The 22,738-nt window shown below is 45.1% G+C and overlaps 1 protein-coding gene across 4 annotated transcripts in view; it reads right to left on the reverse strand.

Annotated features, from left to right (window-relative positions):
* Positions 1 to 349: 349 nt before the first annotated feature.
* LOC110523775 (nipped-B-like protein B) overlaps positions 350 to 22,738 on the reverse strand; it is a 52,109-nt gene continuing 29,720 nt past the window's right edge. For 2 of the 4 annotated variants that reach the window (XM_021602781.3, XM_021602783.3), the window contains 37 exons: positions 21,414 to 22,718; positions 20,881 to 21,060; positions 20,529 to 20,720; positions 20,016 to 20,084; positions 19,835 to 19,924; positions 19,509 to 19,609; positions 19,318 to 19,404; positions 18,982 to 19,213; positions 18,512 to 18,663; positions 18,339 to 18,419; positions 17,609 to 17,709; positions 17,321 to 17,453; positions 17,143 to 17,225; positions 16,679 to 16,811; positions 16,022 to 16,165; positions 15,827 to 15,913; positions 15,507 to 15,730; positions 15,188 to 15,290; positions 14,975 to 15,073; positions 8,996 to 9,142; positions 8,289 to 8,423; positions 8,058 to 8,156; positions 7,859 to 7,912; positions 7,480 to 7,588; positions 7,216 to 7,352; positions 6,846 to 6,986; positions 6,477 to 6,725; positions 6,282 to 6,372; positions 5,948 to 6,121; positions 5,460 to 5,650; positions 5,185 to 5,292; positions 4,860 to 5,060; positions 4,575 to 4,721; positions 4,063 to 4,400; positions 3,723 to 3,897; positions 2,939 to 3,133; positions 350 to 1,433 (listed from right to left, as the gene is read on the reverse strand). In XM_021602781.3, coding sequence (XP_021458456.3) covers positions 1,071 to 1,433; positions 2,939 to 3,133; positions 3,723 to 3,897; positions 4,063 to 4,400; positions 4,575 to 4,721; positions 4,860 to 5,060; positions 5,185 to 5,292; positions 5,460 to 5,650; positions 5,948 to 6,121; positions 6,282 to 6,372; positions 6,477 to 6,725; positions 6,846 to 6,986; positions 7,216 to 7,352; positions 7,480 to 7,588; positions 7,859 to 7,912; positions 8,058 to 8,156; positions 8,289 to 8,423; positions 8,996 to 9,142; positions 14,975 to 15,073; positions 15,188 to 15,290; positions 15,507 to 15,730; positions 15,827 to 15,913; positions 16,022 to 16,165; positions 16,679 to 16,811; positions 17,143 to 17,225; positions 17,321 to 17,453; positions 17,609 to 17,709; positions 18,339 to 18,419; positions 18,512 to 18,663; positions 18,982 to 19,213; positions 19,318 to 19,404; positions 19,509 to 19,609; positions 19,835 to 19,924; positions 20,016 to 20,084; positions 20,529 to 20,720; positions 20,881 to 21,060; positions 21,414 to 22,718 — 6,650 coding nt within the window. In that variant the 3' untranslated portion in view covers positions 350 to 1,070. The remainder of the gene's footprint in view (positions 1,434 to 2,938; positions 3,134 to 3,722; positions 3,898 to 4,062; positions 4,401 to 4,574; positions 4,722 to 4,859; positions 5,061 to 5,184; positions 5,293 to 5,459; positions 5,651 to 5,947; positions 6,122 to 6,281; positions 6,373 to 6,476; positions 6,726 to 6,845; positions 6,987 to 7,215; positions 7,353 to 7,479; positions 7,589 to 7,858; positions 7,913 to 8,057; positions 8,157 to 8,288; positions 8,424 to 8,995; positions 9,143 to 14,974; positions 15,074 to 15,187; positions 15,291 to 15,506; positions 15,731 to 15,826; positions 15,914 to 16,021; positions 16,166 to 16,678; positions 16,812 to 17,142; positions 17,226 to 17,320; positions 17,454 to 17,608; positions 17,710 to 18,338; positions 18,420 to 18,511; positions 18,664 to 18,981; positions 19,214 to 19,317; positions 19,405 to 19,508; positions 19,610 to 19,834; positions 19,925 to 20,015; positions 20,085 to 20,528; positions 20,721 to 20,880; positions 21,061 to 21,413; positions 22,719 to 22,738) is intronic. The other 2 variants (XM_021602784.3, XM_021602782.3) reach the window with 1 other exon arrangement.

The raw sequence follows: 22,738 nt of genomic DNA on the forward strand, positions 1-22,738 counted from the left end.
CAGATGGATTCACCACTGCTTTTTGCAAGGCCCTCTCTGAAACTGAGTTGATGAGCGATGGATTTGAGTTCTCGGAGTTGCAAACACCTAGGTAATCAAACACTGTGGACAACTAAATTACCACAAACCCAAGACAAAATTGACCATATTACAATTCTACTACTAGGGAATCAAAATACTGTAGCCCTTTCCATCATCCTGGACCTTCCACCTATAATATCAAAAACTAAAACAGAAAAGAACCAACAAAAATGACAAACAACAAATGACAAGTTGACAACAGATACTACATGGTGGCGCACCATCACCATGAAAATAATAAAATAAAGTCAAATGCAAACGAGACAAGTAACAAAGAGAAGTAAAAAAATTTATTGCAGTATTTGCTCCGCCAGAAGTGCTGGGGATGCCTTTTAGTTCTCTTGGGTGACCTAATACATCAAAATCTAAATTTACAAAAAACTCCCCTGCATGTAGGCCACATATACTGCATGCTTCGCTTTCAACCGAATAAATTATATCCAAGAGACTCCATTGTACAGCATGGGTAAACAAAAGGGAATAAAACAAAATAAAAAGGTAAAAGTTTTAAAAGTATCTTCCCTGGAAACTAAGCTAAATAAATCCATCCGGTGCTAGGTTAAACTCCAAGAACACTTTATTAAGAACATTAACAGACTAATTTTCAACATTCACTTTGTTTATTTTTTTAAACAGAATTTTTGTCAGCGATATAAACATTTTTGTCATTTTTTTTTGTTAAACTATGATACAGTGGGAAAATCAAACAACCGAGTTTGCTGCACAACAGCGAAGGAGCTCCCACACAATGTTTTCCAAACATTTCCTTCTTGTGTTTTTTCTGTTTAACTTAAACATATCCTGGATCCAGATTAAATGTTCATCACAGACCAAAAGTTCACAATACTTGCTCTCTATCTCGTGCTTACATTTCATGTTTTGCGTGTCTGTAGTTTTTTTTGTATTTTCTGTATTAGAAAAACGTTGGTTCCTCATAATAGAGTTTGGCTGCAAAGAGTTTATCTGTCTGAGAGTAACCGTAGAGTCGATTAGGAAGTTCCGTCCTTGGCTGAGTACAGTGACCGTAAAGTCTGCACCACTCTGTTCGTCAGCTTGTGTGCACTCGTCAAGGGTATTTTCTTGTAAATAATGTCAGACTCCTTGATAGTGTCCACCCAAGGCACAGTTTTGCGTCCGTCCCGTTTCTTAGCCTCAGCCCAGACTCCAGAGTAGGACCCAGCCATCCAGTGCACCCTGTAGCCCGTGTTGGTCTTCTGGATGACGCGGGCGATCTGTGGCCGGTCCTTGTACTTGGGGCAGCAGAGGGCGATGACGTCCATGGAACCTACCGTCTCGTTCATGTGACCTGATGCTTCCACAGAGTCGCCGTGCTTCCTGGATCTTCGTGACGACTGAGGAAAGAAACAGCAGTGTTACTACAACACCCAGCTAACTACTGCACCGAGGGCAGTGAGAGCAGATACAGTGCCTTCAGAAATTATTCACACTCCTTGACATTTTCCACATTTTGTTGTGTTACAGTCTGAATTTAAAATGTATTAAAAGTACTTGTCACTGGCCTACACACAATACCGCATAGTGTCAAAGTGAAATTGTGTAATTAGATTTTTTTTAATTCTTTTTTTTAACAAATTAATTAAAAATGAAAAGCTGAAATGTCTTCAGTCAGTAAGCATTCAACCCCTTTGTTATGGATAGCCTAAATAAAGTCAGGAGTAAACATTTGCCTACAGGGATGTTTTCCAATGCCTCGCAAAGAAGGGTACCTATTGGTAGATGGGTAAAAATGTAAATAAAATAAAAACATTGAATATCCCTTTGACCATGGTGAATCACGCATAGGATGGTGTATCAATACACCCAGTCAGGAAGGAAATTGTTCAGGGATTTCCCCATGAGGCCAATGGTGACATTAAAACAGTTACAGAGTTTAATGGCTGTGATAGGAAAAAACTGTGGATGGATCAACAACATTGTATTTACTCCACAATACTAACCTAATTGACAGAGTGAAAAGAAGGAAGCCTGTACAGAATACAAATATTCCAAAAGATTCCTCCTTTTCGCAACAAGGCACTAAAGTAATACTGCAAAACCTTTGGCCAAGCAATTAACTTTTTGTCCTGAATAAAAAGTGTTATGTTTGGGACAAATCCAATACAACACATTACTGAGTGTGTACCACGCTCCATATTTTCAAGCACAGTGGTGGCTGCATCATGTTATGGGTATGCTTGTAATCGTTAAGGACTGGGGAGACTTTCAGGATACTAAAGAAACGGAATGGGTCTAAGCACAGGCAAAATCATAGAGGAAAACCTGGTTCAGTCTGCTTTACACCAGACACTGTCAATAACAAAAAATACAAGGCCAAATCTACACTGGAATTGCTTACCAAGAAGATAGTCTATATTCCTGAGTGGCTGAGTTACAATTACATCTACTTGAAAATCTATGGCAAGACCTGAAAATGGTTGTCAAGCAATGATCAACAACCAATTTGACAGAGCTTGAATTTTTTAAATAAATAATAATGGGAAAATGTTACACAATCCAGGTGTGGAAAGCTCTTAGAGACTTACCCCGAAAGACTCACAGCTGTAATCGCTTCCAAAAGGTGCTTCTACAAAGTATTGACTCTTATGTAAATTAGATATTTCTGTATTTAATTTTCAACAAACATGTTTCCACTATCTGGGTGAGAAAAAAAATCTATTTAATCCATTTTGAATTCAGGCTGTAACAACAAAACTTGGAATAAGTCAAGGAGTATGAATACTTTCTGAAGGCACTGTAGGTTTCAGTAGCCAACATGGCAGTCAACAGTCTTCTAAAAATTTATTAACAGGGACAATAACAGCTGTAAGACAGCTGCAATAGGCTGCCTGGGGCTCACCCCTGGGGTTTTCTCGTCTCCGTCGCTCTCGTCGTCGTCCGTCTCTATAGGAGCCTGGTGGTGGTTCTTGTGGTCCTGATGGCTAGACCCTCCCAGCAGTGAAGTGATGGCTTTGTTTCTGGCATTAGCGCTGGCCGACGCCTCACCTTCCTCATCCTCTTCATCAGGGTCCAAGTGCTCCATCAGTAACTTGAACTGAGAGAGACAAGAATATTAACCAGTCTGCTGCGCTCAGAGACAACACTAGGTCACCTTACTGCAGGGATCATCAACTAGATTCAGCCGTGGGCCAATATTTTCTTGAGCGGATGGTCGGAACATAATTTCATATAATTTGGAGACTGCAAATTGACCGCAAGAAGCCCAAAAAGATATCACATTTGACTAAAACAATAATTTCAAACCTTGCTTACATTTTATATGATCACATGTCTATTATGCGTGGGAATACTTGGGAACAAATTTCATAAATTAAAATAACTTGGAGCTGATTTCCTGGTGTTTTTACAGTCTTATGTCCAACAATAAAACATGAAAAAAATTGGGAGGGTTTAGAAAACTTTGGGGGCCAAAGTTGCCAGTTGGCAAACCCTGCCTTACTGCATAACCCTTTTACAAACGACAAAAATAAACACCATCTGGCTCAATTCCGTTTCAATTGAGGAAATTCAGGAAGTAAACAAATTTCAAACCCAATTTTCCAAAATTCCATTATTTCCTTTATACGACACAAAACAACTAAAGAGACTTTCAGAAAAAAGGAAGCGTGAGAGTGATCTCTTACATCTAGGTACTGTTTGACGATCCTCCTCTTGATGTCGTAGGTCAGTTCAACGTTGGCCAGGTCAGAGGTTAAAAAGTCCAATGTCTGACGTGGGCTGAAGTGCACGTGACTCTTCCTGTTCACAGCCTTCTCGTACACCTTAGCCGATTCCGTCGGAGAGTACTTCTGGATTTTACTACATGAGCGGATGAAGAGGTTAAGTTTAGGTTATTTCTTCATTATCTGAGAAATTGGCATGGCAACATAAAAAGACAGAATTATTATCAGTATCATATTGTGATGTTCCTAGCTCGGTCTTGTCCAGTGAGACGGTAAGGTGAGATGTTATGTAGTGACGTACCTGTCTGAGAAGCCATAGAGGTTCTTTAGGTGCTGCTTGAGAACCAGCAGCAGAAGGATACCCTGCGAGGCGTTGGCAAAGTCCAACAGGGGGATGGGGTTGTCAGGCAGACGCTGCATCACCTTGTCCAAGTCCTCCATCTCCAGGTCAGAGTCAGAGTCAGACTCCACGTGGGCCTGGGCCCGGTGTTTGGGCTTCTTGGGCCTGTGGACCACCTCATCGTCACTGCTGTTGGAGCGGCTGCTGTGACGCCCCTCTTCCTCAGAGTTATCCTCCTCCGAGTGGTACTTCCTCGCTTTCTGCTTCTTCTCCCGCCGCCTCGGCTCTTTGAGAAGGGACTGCAGAGAGGACAGAGGAGTGAGTCAGTCATTCACAACCAAACAAAAGTTAGTGTTGGGGATTATTATAGGGTATAAAACCCACTATAGCTTGTATGTCTTTAAAAGTCACATTATAGGTCGTGTTTTTACAAACCACGTGTGGCTACGTGTGATCTTGTGTGTATGACCTACCTCCTTGAAGGACTGCAGCAGGTTGCTGCCGGACACAGACAAGGTGATGTCTATGTGGTGCATGATGAACAGGGGCTCCTCCTGGCTCTGGTAGGGGAAACAGGCCAGGTTGTCTGCTATGTACAGGAGCATGTTTACCTCCATCTTCTGCAGGGGGGGAAAAGTCACAATAACAACAATTACCTTCACCAAACTCTTACATTTGTCTATCTGTTCATTCTGTCTATGTATACTACTATAATACTGATTCTTCACAATGTGTATCTAGGGGAAGGAGGGACTCACCGAGCTGTCATCAAACAGGTTGAGCAGTGAGATGAGGAAGGCTCGCCGGTGCTGCCGGTTGGTTCGGACCATAGAGAAGAGGTGGGCGCAGAGGGCCGAGGTGGTCTCGTCCTGCCGGTAGCCACGGATCACCGTACCCTTAGCTGACCAGATAGCTTGCTGTACCTGGTAGGACATCTTCATCCCCGCCACAGCCTTCATCTGGACACACAACCAAACACAATGCATTATAGACATTGATAACATACAGTAGATAATCACACTACCAGCCTGTTGAGAGGCCAGGCCGCTCTTTCTACCCCAAGACCGGCCCACAGACACTCACATGGATGAAGCCGGTGTACTTCTTATCAATCTCCACCAGCTGCTGGTCAGCCTTGTTCCTCATGGTGGGCTCTGGGTCCGTTCCCATGGCAATCAGGTAGGGCACACACTGAAAAAGAAGATGGATCAACAGCAGTTACAAAACTGTTGACAACAGTGATGCTTTTCTCCATTATAATCACACATGTATTTTTTACATGGCCAGCGTTTAGGAATGACTTGTCTGAGAAGAGTAGCCCAATGGTATGCTGTTTGGGTTTCTGAAGTGTTATGTACCTGCACAGGATGGATGAGGCCCTGGTTGAGCGTCAGGGCGATGACGTTGAGGGCAAAGTGTCGTACGTTGGACTGTGTGTGGAAGAAGGCCTCCAGCACCTGCTTCAGGTACAGCTGCATGATGGAGCTGCTCATGCCTGACGAGATGTCCCCCATCTCCTTCAGGTCCTCCTGCTTCGACAGCTTCTTCCCTGCAGACGCACAAAGGCGAGAACCATTAGGAACCCTGAACCTGGTTCAGTCGTATGGAAACTAGCCACTAGACATCATGGAGGCATGCACCTAACTAACACACCCAATATCCTGTGTCCCATTTAACACTTTATTATATTGCTGTGCTTGTGTGTTTTATTTGACCTGTATTGATGTGAATAAATGAACTTTTGCTTGGACCACCAATATGAACATGTATACACTCTATTTTGTAAGTTACTTTGGATAAGGAAATGGAATATATTAGATTGAATAGACGCAGAGGTGAGACTCACACTGTTGGTCGGCCTCCTGCATGCGAGAATCCTCCTCCTGCAGGTATGTCTGCAGGTTCTTCAGCACCTGGATCTTCAGGTTGACGGAGCTCTTCCTGTCCGACAGGATGCCGTTGTACAGAGTCTTCACATCCTGCATGAACATCAGCCCTGGGTACTGGATGAACTGGAAGCCTGGAGAACGGAGAGAGGGGGATGGGGTGTAAGAGAGAAGGAAAAAGATATCAGCCCAAGCACAGAGGAACCAGGGGAACAAAAGCCATTGGTGGTGGATGACAGAAGTTTGTTAGAACAACTTGTGGTCTGTGCTAGGGTGAAGTAAGGTTAGCTTTACCTAGACCAATGATGGCCTTGGTCTGAACTTCCTCATCTTCATGTTTGGTGAAGTACAGCAGAAGTTCCATCACTTTGTCCTTTATCACAACCTGAAGGGAAAAAGCAACAGTGACCGACAATGCATCAAGTATTCAGGTCTTTAAAAATCCCCAACAATACAAAAATATATCTCCCTTCTATTTCCTGGCTCTACCTTGCTGGGCCCCTTGAACTCCTCCTGGTCAAAGTCAAAGTGGCGACAGAGCGCCCCCACAGTGAACAGCGAGCGCAGCAAGGCCGGTTTGTTAGCAGCCAGAACAGGGTTGTTGCAATCCTCTGAGTGCTGGGTCTTCAGCTTGGTCAGGGCACCATAGTAACGGTTGAAACAAGCCCAAACAAACTTGTAGTTGTGAGTGACCCGGTTCACGACAGCGCCAAGACAGCTCACACAGTGTTGCACAACCTGCGAAAAAAAAAGATGACAGAACAACTAAAAACCGGTCCTTCACATTTGATTTGGTTTCTTCACGGTTATTTTAGCATTGAACCTGGCTACAAGCTGTAGCCTTTACTAGAGATGTACCGTCATGCCGTATTTGATGGTGAGCTTCATCAGGTCTTCCTCTATGGTGGTGAGGAAGGTCTCAGAGGGGTGCTCCATCAGAGGGATAACCAGCTCCAGGATCTTGGCCACGTTACAGATTACCATGAAGTCACTCTGGGTCTGAAAACAAGATCAAATTCATATTGATACAGTCACCGAGATTTCTAATGTGAGAGAAAGCTTGACCTGTTGGTCATGTTGTTGTATTAAACGTGTACCGACAATAATCAACCACTAGATGGCCCTAGAGCGCTATGTAAAATCAGGTGGCTAATTTTTGCTTGAACTTTCTTACACCGGTCTCAGTGTTTCAACAAATTGAGGAGAGAAGGTTTGCATGGATCCTTACGTTGCACTTGGTGGTGAGGTAAGGCTGCATGGTCATGGCATGTTTGACCATCAGCTGGGCTCGATTCTTACTGAACAGGAAGAGGGTGGTGATGCAGGACACCAGACGATTGGAGTTCACCCCCTTGTTCTCAATATCTGAAACAGAAACACCGATCCTTCCTTCAGTCTCAACTGGACTTTCTATCATATGATAAATCAACAGTACATTGATGTGTCAGGATAAATGGCGATTCGCAATCTAAACTGTGAGTGACCTCCATACCAGCGAGAGACTCTTCGTATTTGAGGATGTGTTCCACTAGATTGTCCACCAGCTGAACGCAGGCCTTTCTGGCTGGTTTATAGGAAGCATCTTCCTCCGTCTTCAGCAGCTAAGTAAGGGGGAGGTTTTGAAGTGAGGCACACAACGTAAATCTTTCGGGAACCTGTTTGTAACAGCTCTCACAAGAGAAAAGTGATATATATGAACAAGTCACAGTAGACCTGGAGTAAACAGCATAACTTCCCCCTGTGCTTAAAACTTTCCACGACCACGAATAAATGGGACAACAATGAACCTGAGCCAATGCGAAAAAAGTTCTGAATGTGACTCGAGGCCAACTACCACCACGTAACACACGGCGACAACTGGAAATACTCACGTTTTGAAGCAGCTGCTCAAACCAGTCATAGCCTGTATCTTTGCATGCAGACACCTAGGAAAGATGATGTCATCAGGTCAAGACATGTCGAACAGGCAACCCTCAAATACAGACTGAGATGTACATTGGAAAGATGTACATTGGAAAGTTATTTGACAGTTTGATAGTTGTGTACTCAGCTTTGAGCCCTGGAACTCACCACGTCTGTGATGTTGAGGATCTTACGGGTCATGGCGTCTTTATCGTGATTGGGTGTAGGGGTGAACCAGAGTTTCTGGAAGGTCTCATTCACAAGTTTCTGAAGAAGAAGGTGGGGCAAACTTTGAAATTTGCACACAAATGCGCACACGACGACAGGTAACGTTCTGCAGCCCTGTGAAGTATCCATCTGCAAATGAAACATTTATTACAGACGCAGACGAATACACACCTTGATGCCCTCCTCGTCGTTGACCCTGCGGATCATCTTGACACACATCTCAGTGATCTTGTTGAAGGTGGGTTGCTCCAGACAGATGTCTCTCAAGATCTTGATCACCCTCTTCCTCACACTGATACCCGTGTCCTAGAAACAAGAGTGGTGCAATGAGGTCAGATGGGAATGCAACATCCACCATATATTTACACATTTTCACTCCAGGGCTACCTCTGCCTTACAAGCGATCATGATATATATTATTGAAAATAAATGAAACATTAAATAAATATTGTCATATTAACAAAACGACAATCTGAGTTACTTTCGTTGAGTAGAGGAGAAATGATAGCTGTTCAAATGCATTGTGTTTACGTTTGAGAAGCCTGCAGTTCTCCAGCAGAGCCCTGGGTGGCAGTGTGGAGAAAATAATATTACCTTAGGTGAACTTTTACACTTGGAATGAACTCTCAGCTAGAGGTGGGAAGTGTCATCGGCCCAGTTCCATTTCTCACTACTCTGTCTCAGCTGATGCCTTCTCATTCTCCTAGAAAAGGCTCTGAGCCGTGTTATCCTCTTTAACAGCTTGTTTGCGCATTGCTCAAAGAGTTACACTTCACAGCTGTGTTTAGGGTGTCACGCTGTGACTCTGTATCTGTGCATGAAGAAGTGTGATAGTCTGCTTGCTCAGGTGTGTATTATGGCGCGTGTGTGTTCGTTACCAGTATTCTCTCGATCAGCATGTCGTAGTACTGCTCTGTGAGTTGGGGTCTGCTCAGCACAAAGCGTCCCAGCAGCTCCACTGCAGCCTCGCGAACACTGGTGGAGTTGTCCATCAGACGACCATGGACCCCGCGCTGCATGTCCAACTGATGAGAGGAGAGGATGAGGACTGAGGAGACACTTATGCACAGACAAACAGGTGTGTGTGTGTGTGTGTGTGTATATATATATATATATAAATAATTCACCCCCCTTGACATTTTTAAAATTGTTTTTTGGGGGGTTTGTATCATTTGATTTACACAACACGCCTACGACTTTGATGCAAAATATTTTTTATTGTGAAACAAACAAGAAATATGACACACAATAAAAAAACAAACATACATATCTATTCACCCTCCCAAAGTCAATACTTTGTACAGCCACCTTTTGCAGCAATTACAGCTGCAAGTCTCTTGGGGTATGACTCTATAAGCTTGGCACATCTTGCCCATTCTTCAAGGCAAAACTGTTCCAGCTCCTTCAAGTTGGTTGGGTTCTGCTGGTGTACAGCAATCTTTAAGTTAAACCACATATTCTCAATTGGATTGAGGTCTGGGCTTTGACTAGGCCATTCCATAATATTCCATAATTTTTTTACATTTTATTTCACCTTTATTTAACCAGGTAGGCTAGTTGAGAACAAGTTCTCATTTACAACTGCGACCTGGCCAAGATAAAGCATAGCAGTGTGAACAGACAACAGAGTTACACATGGAGTAAACAATTAACAAGTCAATAACACAGTAGAAAAAAAGAAAAAAAAGAGAGTCTACAGTGCCGTGCGAAAGTATTCGGCCCCCTTGAACTTTGCGACCTTTTGCCACATTTCAGGCTTCAAACATAAAGATATAAAACTGTATTTTTTTGTGAAGAATCAACAACAAGTGGGACACAATCATGAAGTGGAACGACATTTATTGGATATTTCACACTTTTTTTAACAAATCAAAAACTGAAAAATTGGGCGTGCAAAATTATTCAGCCCCTTTACTTTCAGTGCAGCAAACTCTCTCCAGAAGTTCAGTGAGGATCTCTGAATGATCCAATGTTGACCTAACTGACTAATGATGATAAATACAATCCACCTGTGTGTAATCAAGTCTCCGTATAAATGCACCTGCACTGTGATAGTCTCGGAGGTCCGTTAAAAGTGCAGAGAGCATCATGAAGAACAAGGAACACACCAGGCAGGTCCGAGATACTGTTGTGAAGAAGTTTAAAGCCGGATTTGGATACAAAAAGATTTCCCAAGCTTTAAACATCCCAAGGAGCACTGTGCAAGCGATAATATTGAAATGGAAGGAGTATCAGACCACTGCAAATCTACCAAGACCTGGCCGTCCCTCTAAACTTTCAGCTCATACAAGGAGAAGACTGATCAGAGATGCAGCCAAGAGGCCCATGATCACTCTGGATGAACTGCAGAGATCTACAGCTGAGGTGGGAGACTCTGTCCATAGGACAACAATCAGTCGTATATTGCACAAATCTGGCCTTTATGGAAGAATGGCAAGAAGAAAGCCATTTCTTAAAGATATCCATAAAAAGTGTCGTTTAAAGTTTGCCACAAGCCACCTGGGAGACACACCAAACATGTGGAAGAAGGTGCTCTGGTCAGATGAAACCAAAATTGAACTTTTTGGCAACAATGCAAAACGTTATGTTTGGCGTAAAAGCAACACAGCTCATCACCCTGAACACATCATCCCCACTGTCAAACATGGTGGTGGCAGCATCATGGTTTGGGCCTGCTTTTCTTCAGCAGGGACAGGGAAGATGGTTAAAATTGATGGGAAGATGGATGGAGCCAAATACAGGACCATTCTGGAAGAAAACCTGATGGAGTCTGCAAAAGACAATGATCCAAAACATAAAGCAAAATCTACAATGGAATGGTTCAAAAATAAACATATCCAGGTGTTAGAATGGCCAAGTCAAAGTCCAGACCTGAATCCAATCGAGAATCTGTGGAAAGAACTGAAAACTGCTGTTCACAAATGCTCTCCATCCAACCTCACTGAGCTCGAGCTGTTTTGCAAGGAGGAATGGGAAAAAATGTCAGTCTCTCGATGTGCAAAACTGATAGAGACATACCCCAAGCGACTTACAGCTGTAATCGCAGCAAAAGATGGAACTACAAAGTATTCATTTAAGGGGGCTGAATAATTTTGCACGCCCAATTTTTCAGTTTTTGATTTGTTAAAAAAGTTTGAAATATCCAATAAATGTTGTTCCACTTCATGATTGTGTCCCACTTGTTGTTGATTCTTCACAAAAAAATACAGTTTTATATCTTTATGTTTGAAGCCTGAAATGTGGCAAAAGGTCGCAAAGTTTAAGGGGGCCGAATACTTTCGCAAGGCACTGTATATACATTGTGTGTAAAAGGCATGAGGAGGTAGGCGAATAATTACAATTTTGCAGATTAACACTGGAGTGATAAATGATCAGATGGTCATGTACAGGTAGAGATATTGGTGTGCAAAAGAGCAGAAAAGTAAATAAATATAAACAGTATGGGGATGAGATAGGTAAATTGGGTGGGCTATTTACCGATAGACTATGTACAGCTGCAGCGATCGGTTAGCTGCTCAGATAGCAGATCTTTGAAGTTGGTGAGGGAGATAAAAGTCTCCAACTTCAGCGATTTTTGCAATTCGTTCCAGTCACAGGCGGCAGAGAACTGGAACGAAAGGCGGCCAAATGAGGTGTTGCTTTAGGGATGATCAGTGAGATACACCTGCTGGAGCGCGTGCTACGGGTGGGTGTTGCCATCGTGACCAGTGAACTGAGATAAGGCGGAGCTTTACCTAGCATGGACTTGTAGATGACCTGGAGCCAGTGGGTCTGGCGACGAATATGTAGCGAGGGCCAGCCGAGGTGCTTTAGTAACAAAACGGATGGCACTGTGATAAACTGCATCCAGTTTGCTGAGTAGAGTATTGGAAGCTATTTTGTAGATGACGTCGCCGAAGTCGAGGAACGGAAGGATAGTCAGTTTTACTAGGGTAAGTTTGGCGGCGTGAGTGAAGGAGGCTTTGTTGCGGAATAGAAAGCCGACACTAGATTTGATTTTAGAGATGTTTGATATGAGTCTAGCCAGACACCTAGGTACTTATAGATGTCCACATATTCTAGGTCGGAACCATCCAGGGTGGTGATGCTAGTCGGGCATGCGGGTGCAGGCAGCAAACGGTTGAAAAGCATACATTTGGTTTTACTAGCGTTTAAGAGCAGTTGGAGGCCACGGAAGGAGTGTTGTATGGCGTTGAAGCTCGTTTGGAGGTTAGATGGCACAGTGTCCAAGGAAGGGCCGGAAGTATACAGAATGGTGTCGTCTGCGTAGAGGTGGATCAGGGAATCGCCCGCAGCAAGAGCAACATCATTGATATATACAGAGAAAAGAGTCGGCCCGAGAATTGAACCCTGTGGCACCTAAATGTTTCCCCTTAACTTCTTATGGCTGCAGGGGCGGTATTGAGTAGCTTGGATGAAAGGTGCCCAGAGGTGCCCAGAGTAAACGGCCTGCTCCTCAGTCCCAGTTGCTAATATATGCATATTATTATTAGTATTGGATAGAAAATGCTCTGAAGTTTCTAAAACTGTTTGAATGATGTCTGTGTGTATAACAGAACTCATATGGCAGGCAAAACCTGAGAAGAAATCCAAACAGGAAGTGGGAAATCTGAAGTTGGTCGATTTTCGAACCTAGCCCCTATTGAATACACAGTGGGATATTGGCTATGTTGCACTTCCTAAGGCTTCCACTAGATGTCAACCGTATTTAGAAACTTGAATGAGGCTTCTACTGTGTTGTGGAGCCGGATGGGAGCTGTTTGAGTCAGTGGTCTGGCAGAGAGCCAGGTCCTGGTCATGCACATTTCACATGATAGCGACTTGCGTTCCATTGCTTCTCTACAGACATAGGAATTCTCCGGTTGGAACGTTATTGAAGATTTATGATAACAACATCCTAAAGATTGACAAGTTTCTTCGACCTGTAATATAACCTTTTGAAGTTTTCGTCCGACGTTCGGCTGTACCTGCACGAGCATTTGGATTTGTGTACTAAACGCGCTAACAAAAGTAGCTACTTGGACATAAATAATGGACATTATCGAACAAATCAAGCATTTATTATGGAACTAGGATTCCTGGGAGTGCATTCTGATGAAGATCGTCAAAGGTAAGGGATTATTTATAATGTTATTTCTGATTTCTGTTGACTCCAACATGGCGGCTTCTGAGCGGCTTCTCAGATTATTGCATGGTTTGCTTTTTCTGACAGCGGTTGCATTAAGGAGAGGTATATCTATATTTCCATGTCTAACAATTGTATTTATCGACATTTCTAATGAGTATTTCTGTAAAATGATGTGGCTCTCTGCAATATCACCGGATGTTTTTGGAACTAGTGAACGTAACGCGCCAATGTATACTGAGATTTTTTTGTATATAAATATGAACTTTATCAAACAAAACATACATGTATTGTGTAACATGAAGTCCTATGAGTGTCATCTGATGAAAATCATCAAAGGTTAGTGATTAATTTTATCTCTATTTGTGCTTTTTGTGACTCCTCTCTTTGGCTGGAAAAATGGCTGAATTATTCTGTGAGTTGGTGGTGACCTAACAATCGTTTGTGGTGCTTTCGGTGTAAAGCCTATTTGAAATCAGACACTGTGGTGGGATTAACAACAAGATTACCTTTAAAACGGTATAAAATACATGTATGTTTGAGGACTTTTAATTATGAGATTTCTGTTGTTTTGAATTTGGCGCCTTGCACTTTCACTGGCTGTTGTCATATCGATCCTGTTAACGGGATTGCAGCTCTAAGAAGTTGTAAACCATTTGAGTGTTGCTTAAACAGAATGCTTAGGGTCATTGTCCTGCTGGAAGGTGAACCTCCGTTCCAGTCTCAAATCTCTTTAAGACTGGAACACATTTCCCTTAAGAATTTCCCTGTATTTAGCGCCATCCATCATTCCTTAAATTCTGACCAGTTTCCCAGTCCCTGCCAATGAAAAACATCCCCTCAGCATGATGCTGCCACCACCATGCTTCACTGTGACATAGCGTTTTCCTTGATGGCCAAAAAACTCAATTTTAGTCTCATCTGACCAGAGTACCCCTTCTTCCATATGTTTGGGGAGTCTCCCGCATGCCTTTTGGCGAACACCAAACATGTTTGCTAATTTTTTCTTGAAGCAATGGCTTTTTTTCTGACCACTCTTCCGTAAAGCCCAGCTCGGTGGAGTGTACAGCTTAAACTGGTCCTATGGACAGATACTTCAATCTCCACTGTGGAGCTTTGCATCTCCTTCAGGGTTATCTTTGGACTCTTTGTTGCCTCTCTGATTAATGCCCTCCTCCTTTTTTGATAATGGATTTAAATGGTGTTCAAAGTTTCTGATATTGTTTTATAACCTAACCCTGATCTTTACCTCTCCACAACTTTGTCCATGACCTGTTTGGAGAGCTTCTTGGTTTTCGTGGTGCGCCTTGCTTAGTGGTGTTGCAGACTCTGGGGCCTTTCAGAACAGGTATATACTGAGATCATGTGACAGGTCATGTGACACTTAGATTGCACACAGGTGGACTTAATTTAATTAATTATGTGACTTCTGAAGGTAATTGGTTGCACCAGATCTTATTTAGGAGCTTCCTAGCAAAGGGGTATGAATACATATGCACGCCCCACTTTTCGTTTTTTTATTTTTTCAGAATTATTTGAAACAAGTCCTTTTTTTCATTTCACTTCACCAATTTGGACTATTTTGTGTTTGTCCATTACATGAGATCCAAATAAAAATCAATTTGGATTACAGGTTGCAATGCAACAAAATAGGAAAAACGCCAAGGGGGATGAATACTTTTGCAAGGCACTGCAGGTAGATCAGTTTTCGTGTTGGGTAGAGCAGACTCACCCTGGCTAGAATACTGGGGTCTACAGCCACCACCTCAGACAAACACTTCATGGCTTTAGTTCTGACAGCTATGGCACTCTCCCCCAGCACTCTCAGGATCTGTTTGAGAGGAGAGAAAAAGAGATCCATTCTTTACCAACCATACACAAAGCACCAAGTTTACCATATGCTGGTTCACAACACACAGGAATTAAACAAAATCCACCCTCTTACCTGTGTTAAATAAATATCGAAGCTCTGCGCGAACGGCCTCATAGAGGCCAAATATCTGACAATCAGGCAGGAGTCGTCATAGTCCACAGTGTCAGAGTTCATCCTGTGGGGGAAAAGAGACACAGGCCAACATTGAGGATGAGCCACATTTACACTTGAGTCATTTAGCAGACACTCTTACCCAGAGTGACTTACAGGACAAATTAGGATTAAGTGCCTTGCTCAAGTGCTCATCGACAGGTTTTTCACCTAGTCGGCAAAGGGACGCGACCCAGCAATCTTTCGGTTACTGAGTGGGACAGCGAGGGTTGAGTCCTACCTCAGTGTGCTGAACTGCGAGGGCGCGGTCTTGATGATGTTGCGGAGGTACTTCTTGCGGGCCTCAGCTCTCTGCATGATCTCGCCAGTGCTCTCGATGTCCTTGGCGTGGTGCTGGCCTTCAGAAGAGTCCTCGTCCCCTCGCTGGTTCTGAGACTTCATGGCCTTTTCTGTCTCTGTCAAAGTGTCCCTGAACCACTGAGCTATGTAGAACTTCCTGGCAAACTGAGGAGCAGCAGCGGAAATTAAGAGTTACACCTCCCATCTGATATGTAAGTAACGGGCAGTTATTACTACGGTATGTGCATTAAACACACTCACAACTAGAGATGGATCCGTCTCTGCGTTCTCGTCCATGTAGGCCAGCAGGGCTTTCTGTAGCTGCTGGGTCTCATCATTGCCTTGGGTCTGGGTTGGAAATACAGCAAGAACAGTGAGGATGAGGTTGAGCATTGTCATGGTCAACCTAAAAATGTGTGCGTGTTCAGATTGTTCTGTGTTTGACTGAACGTTTACCTCTTTGAGGATGCGGTCAATGGAGCGCTGGTCCATCTGGCTGGTGACTGCGTCTTTGCGCAGGCGGGCAGCGACCGTGCCCAGGTAGTCAAGCGATGCCACCCTCAGAGCCATCTCCGTCTGCTTATTACTGAACTGGTGCACCTGGAACAGTGGATAGGGAGAAGAGTGTCATTCAGGCTGTTCTTTTTTCCCCACAACAGCAAAGAACTCACCAGAGTAAGGACGGGCATTTTAAATAACGTAACTATTTTTGGGGGATATCCGGATAGTCGAACTACATGTGTTTTTAAATGTGTTATGTTTTTAACCTGAGCTTCTGCTACAGCAGCGGGCTGGGGAGTGACTGGTGTGTGAGACGGAGAGAGAGACCAGTAAAGTTGCAACGCCATCTCACGCTAGACAAACTTGTAACGGTTGCCATAGCTTATCTATCTGACAGTTCATGTCTAGACTGCATCAAATCAATGTAGAGATGTCGATAGCTAGCTATTTTTAGGATTACTCACAAGTAATCCAATACTAATGTATGTTCGGATATCTGGATAAACGTGCCCATCCCTACACCAGAGGAGTCCTATGTGCTTTTTATCTCTACTGCTAGTCAATAACTGTTCGATTTAGCTGAATCTTTGTTTCTATAATGGATGGACTCACCAGTAGACGTCCCAGCAGACTGAGGAGAAGCTCTGAAGCTGGCCACTCTGGTTTGTTCACCGTAGACAGCAGGTCCTGGACAAAGTTCTCAAACAGCGGCCGGTAGTCCTCTTCTCCCTGCTTACTGCCACACCTGAAACACAATTTCGTGATATCCAATTGGTAGTTACAGACTTGTCCCATCGCTGCAACTCCCGTACAGACTCGGCAAAGGCCGAGAGCCTCGCGTCCCCCGAAACACGACCCTGCCAAGCCGCACTGCTTCTTGACACACTACTCGCTTCACCCGGAAGCCAATCGCACCAATGTGTCGGAGGAAACACTGTACAGCTGGTGGCTGTACACTGTACAGCCACTAGCACTGCGATGCAGTGCCTTAGACCGCTGCGCCACTCGGGAGGCCACACCGTCTTCTCATAACAGCTAGGATGTAGTTTGATTTTGAGAATGAGAGATCAACTTACTTCTTTAGGAAGACGGACAGGAAGTTCTGAGCTGCTCTCATGGCCGTCTCATAAGAGTTAGTGATCAGGACATCTTGATCCACCTGGGAAAATAAAACAAACTAAATACGGAAGTCTTTGGCTGAGAATTCTGTCGAATCATCACTAGCCCAGGTAGTACATAGCATCTCTAACGTACCTTCTTGTTGTACTCATCGTCGTGACTGTCCCTGTTGCTGGGGAGGTGCACCACACACTGGATGAGCTGAAGCACCAGAGCTGTGACCATCTGGATGTACATGGGCTCCCCATCCTTATCACTGCTGTTCAGCCTAGGGACGCACACATAGACAAAGAAACACGGACAATTCATTTCAGCAGATAAACACGCTGAAAAGAACCAGAAAAGCATTTGAAAAATAAGGACTGTTTCTTGAGAACTACGACATGGTCTCTCGTGGCGCATGTTCTCTACAGGTACAGTTACCTGAAGTTCCTGAGGCTGCGTTTGCTGGTGGGTAATCTGGCCAGAGAGGTGAAGATCTCTTCCAGGATGAGCTGCCTGTGCTTCTCATAGCGAGAGAACACCTAAGGGAGATCAGGAGAAAAGGCTCATCATCGGAGTCATACACACACACTCTATATATACACACACACAGTAATATTGTAAAGATGATATTGTACATTTGTAATAATAGAGTAATCATGTATTGTATGAGGAATTGTTTTATTTGATGTAATTGTTCTAATCCTGTTTGGACCCCAGGAAGAGTAGCTGCTGCCTTGGCAGCCGCTAATGGGGATCCTAATAAATACAAATAAATGAAAGAGTTACCCTGACATTGCTATACATAATACATACACAATGAAAGGAAATATATTCTAGAACAAATCCAGACTCCATGGGAACCCTGGTTTGAAGCACCACATCAAGAGCAACCCTGGCACTGCTATACGAGGGCTGTATGGATGCACAATAAAGGGAAGTGCATTTATATTGACTCTGTACCGGTACCCCCCCTGTGTATAGCCCCGCTATTATTTACTGCTGCTCCTAAATTATTTGTTATTCTTATCTCTTACTTATTGGGGGATTTTCATAAAACTACATTGTTGGCTAAGGGCTTGTAAGTAAGCATTTCACTGTAAGGTCTACCTACACCTGCTGTATTCGGCGCATGTGACAACTCAATGGGAACCCTGTTTTGGATTCTTACCGCGGTCACTAGTTTGATGGCACACAGCTGTAGCTCACTGACACTCTCCACAAAGAATGGAGTGATGCCCATGGAGGAGACCTGAGGTAAGGAGAGAGGGAGAGATGGGTCACAAGGTGAGCAGGGGTCAGAGGGCATGACGCCCAGGGATAGCACTATGAGCCGAGTCTCACCTGTAGGATGGTGGTGTCCGTCAACAGCTGGATCTCCAGGAGCTCAGAGATGTTGCTGACGATGTCACACACCTTGTTGTAGAGCATGATGATCACCCTCTGCTTGTGTGTGGAGCTCTTAGCTCTCTTAGCCCTGGAGCTCAGATAGCCACCTGGGTGGGAGACGGGAGGAGAGACCATGAGAAAATCAGTTAACAGGGAATGTAGAGCAAAAACCCTTTCCACAGTCAGTCAGGGCAGGAATATGCATAACAGTGGCCCCAGTAGTTCAGAGACGGACCACACTGCCTTGAATATACACACTATGCTTATTCTTTACATTAACTGTCTTTCAAACGTTCTGGGTGCTCTGGTCTTGAACAGAGTGTATCAAGACTGTGACTGGACATTTATATGGCCTGTTCTCGCCACATTATGCTATGGCTTTGCTCCAATTGCTTTTGATAGTAAGGTGGGTTTATGGTGCTGACCTCCATGAGGGTTCACTCTGTAGACAGGGTCATACTGAGGGTAGAGGGTGTTCTGCAGGTGGAACTTGGTGTACTGCAGCACCCTCTCAATCACATCCTCGATGTACACCGCCTTGGGCATGCGGGACGACGTCATGATGTTGAGGGCCGTCAGACAGGCGTCTGCAGACTTGGTCACGCGCTCCATGATGAGGTCACGCCACAGCCGCTCCTCGTCTTCTGCGTCTGCGTCCTGTTGGGACAGAGAGGGAAGACGTTCAGACAAGTGGAACTTGCTTTTTAAGTCAGGAGGAGACATAATCTGTGTCCGGGAAACCATATGAGAGGACAACTTACATGGTTCATCAGTGTGGAGAGCTTGGAACCGTCCTGAATGTTCTTCTCCAGGATGTTCAGGACCTTCACCAACTTATCAGATGGAAGCTATGGATGAGACAGATGAGAAAATACATAACAGAATACCGTATCCAATTTAGGATTGACAAAAAGACTGACATCACCCTGCATCCAGTGTTCCCCTTTCTTACCCTGAAGGTGATGCCCATGGCCTTGATCTTAGCAGATTCGCTGCCCAGCTCGCTCAGCTGGTGTTTCCCCAGCAGAAGCTCCTGTGGGATCTCATCATCATCTGTTGACAAGAGTTCTGGAGTTAGTGGAAGCAGTTCTGTCACCGTCATTTGTCACTGAACATTACTACGGCCGAAATCGAATTACATTTGGAAAATAATTCCAACAATCACAAGGTTATCTGTCCCATCCTTGGTAGAAGGTATTAAAAACACTGACTCAAACCGCTGAGGATAAAACAAATCATAAAAAACACCTGTAAAAGTAGATCATGAATAATGCATACCCATGGCGTTGAAGTCAATGTCTTCCAAGCTCTCCAGAATGTTGTCCACACTGGCTGAGAACCTCTTGAACGTGGAGGAGTCCATCAGTTCTGTTGAGTAAACACAGAGAAAGTGAGTAACCTGCGTTAATGGGACAAAAGTCATACAACAAAGACACGGCTGAAGTTAGGACGAAATTACCTTCTGGTGTCAGCTTGGGCTCGTATGACTTCCTCTTCTTCTGTTTCTCCTTCTTCATCTTTCTGGCAACTGGACAGGATAGATACATGTTCCAGAAATACATTGGACAGCAACACTTACCTAGTGAAATATTACTACAGATCTAAGATCTTAATTTGAACGATATAGTCTAAGTAAAATAATCATGCAGCAACAGGATTTGAATGTTTAGTCCGTAATGTTGCTTGATCGGCGGTTAGGCTATTAGCTGGCCAAAAGTAGGCTGTGTGAAAAGTGCAATACTGTTAATATAACAGTGTGTTCGTGGTGGTTTTCAGTGAATTCGCGTAAACTACAAAACTCAGCAACAAAAGGGTGATCAAATGATGATCTTACATCTCATCCTCTGCATTTCTTTTTTACCCTGCATCTAATGCCCAGGTATAGCCTGCTGGTTTAAACTCTTCAGACAGTGGAAAAGATAACCATTGACACACATGCTGGATGGTCAGTCGAAGACGGTGCCAGACTTACGGTCACTCATGCTGGGTGGTGGGGATTCCTCATCCGATTCCTCTGGGCTGCGTTCTCGGTAGCGCCTGCCAGATCCCTTGCGCCGCTCCTGGGAGCCCCCACTACTCCTCCGGTGCTCTCCTGAGCCTCTCCTCTCCCGCTCATCAGGCGCCCACGTCTTTTCTCGCTCCTTCTTGTGACGCTTCCGTGCAGCTGCAGGGAGAGAAAGAAGGAGCAACATGTCGCAGGATGTTGCTTTAATCATCAGGGGTTTGTTATCAACCATTAGCCCGCACTACTGGGATTGGAATTAACACAGTGTTGGATATGGCTGTGGGGGGGGGGGGAGACAGCAATGTTGTGTGACACTCACACTCCGTCACAGAGTCGTCGTCTGAGTCGTCGGAGTCGACTTCAGCGTACTTGGGCTTCTCGTTGACGGTGCTGCGCTTGCGTTTGTTCATCTTCACTCTCTCACACAGTGGCATGGTGGACTCTATCTCAGCAATGAGATGAGGAGGGAGTTCTTTCAACACTGATTCATCAAGACCTCCTAAGGAGAGGTCACCCAGTCATCTATTAGCCCTTGTATGAAAGGGCTAAATACACTAACAACGACACATTACGCGCCACAATTAAAACCAGTAGTGTCTAGTATACAGGATCATTAACAAGGCCTCATGACCAAATCAAATCAACCCCAAAATAAATCAGAATCCCTTCAAGGGGAGTGAAATACAGTACGTGATTCTGTGCTGCTAGTAGATCAATGTGCAATGTAATTAAAACTCAAAGTTCTCAAATTAAGTAAAAAAACACATGATATCAAAACCATAGTTAAACCTTAACTTCACCCACACAATAAGCTGACCCAGTCAGTCACGCAGACAGCAGGATGTCTCTTACCTTTCCCAGACTTCTCATGTGAGTGTCTGCTCTTGGAGGACTTGGAGCCGCGTGCGTTCCTGTCCTCTCTTTCCCTGATGATTTTCTGCACCTCGTCGATGCTGAGTTTCTGCAGCACCACAACAGGTTTGGCTCCTGTCTTCATCTCCTCTACCAGTCCCAGTCGCTCCAGCTTGACCCGGGGCTCGCTCCAGCCCTCCATTACAGGCCCCAGACCAGACCCAGGCTTCCTCATCTCAGCTGCCAACACATGCCCATCCTTATCCCGCTTCATCTTGGGAATCACAAAGTTCTTAAAGCCTCCAGACTTTACCCCCCCTAGCAGGTAGGCAGGGAACTCCTGTTTGCTTTCAGCAGGCTGCTGTTGCTGCTTGGAGTCCTGTCGGTTCCTGCTGCCGTCCCCACTCCTCTTCTCCTCCCCACTCCTCCTCTCCTCTTTATTAGGGGGTTTGAGGTTGGGGCATGGCCGGTCAGTCCTCTGGCGCCCACTGGGGTCCACCCCCCCTCGGCCCTCCTGCTTAACCCGCGGGCTCTCTGGCCTGGAGCGCTGCTCTGGAGACCGGCGGTCCCGTGGTTCCCCTGCCTCTGTCCTGTGTTTCCTCTCCCTGTCTTTATCCGCCCGCTCCCTGTCTCTGTCCCGTCCATGTTTGGAGTCGTGTTCCCCCCTGCTGGACTTGCTGGGGGTCTCTGGCCTGCGGATACGGGACGGGTCGCTGTCCCGAGACCTCTCTTCCCTGTGACCAGAGTCTGAGCGGCCCTCGTGCCGTTGTCGTGGCGTGTCAGGCGTCCTGCTGTCAGGTCGGGCCTTGCCATTGTCAGGTTTTCCGTCGTGTCTGTGTTTGGACGAGTCTCTTCTGTTTTCGTGCTTGTGTTTAGGGGTCTCCGGTCGGCCGTCGGGGCCCAGCTTCTTGGGGGTGTCGGCGCGCTGCTTGATGACCTCTGGCCGGCCGTCTGCAGTCTGTAGTCGCTCTCCATCCGTCTTGGACTTTAGCCGCAGGACTCCGGTAGAGTCGGAGCCTTCCTCTGGACCCAGGCGTTCCTCGGGCCAGCGCCGGGCCTCCACGGCTGGGGTGGGGGTGCCCATGTTCACCTCTGGCTGCCCGTCAGCTCTGCCTGCTTGCTGCAGGTCGATGCTGACCATTAGGGCTGGCCGGCTGGCACCATTACTGGCTGCACTAGCCTCCTGGGGTGCCAACTTGCTGGCAACATTGCCCCCTCCCACGCCAGGCTGAGTTGCCCCCGCTGTCCCACCAGCGCCAGGCTCTTGGGGATACGAGTCCTGCTTCCGCTTCTTCAATGGCTTGTCTACAATGAGGAAACCATGG

The sequence above is a fragment of the Oncorhynchus mykiss genome, chromosome 5 (assembly GCF_057628025.1).
Source record: "Oncorhynchus mykiss isolate SJ-2025 chromosome 5, ASM5762802v1, whole genome shotgun sequence".
In the NCBI taxonomy this organism is placed as follows: domain Eukaryota; kingdom Metazoa; phylum Chordata; class Actinopteri; order Salmoniformes; family Salmonidae; genus Oncorhynchus; species Oncorhynchus mykiss.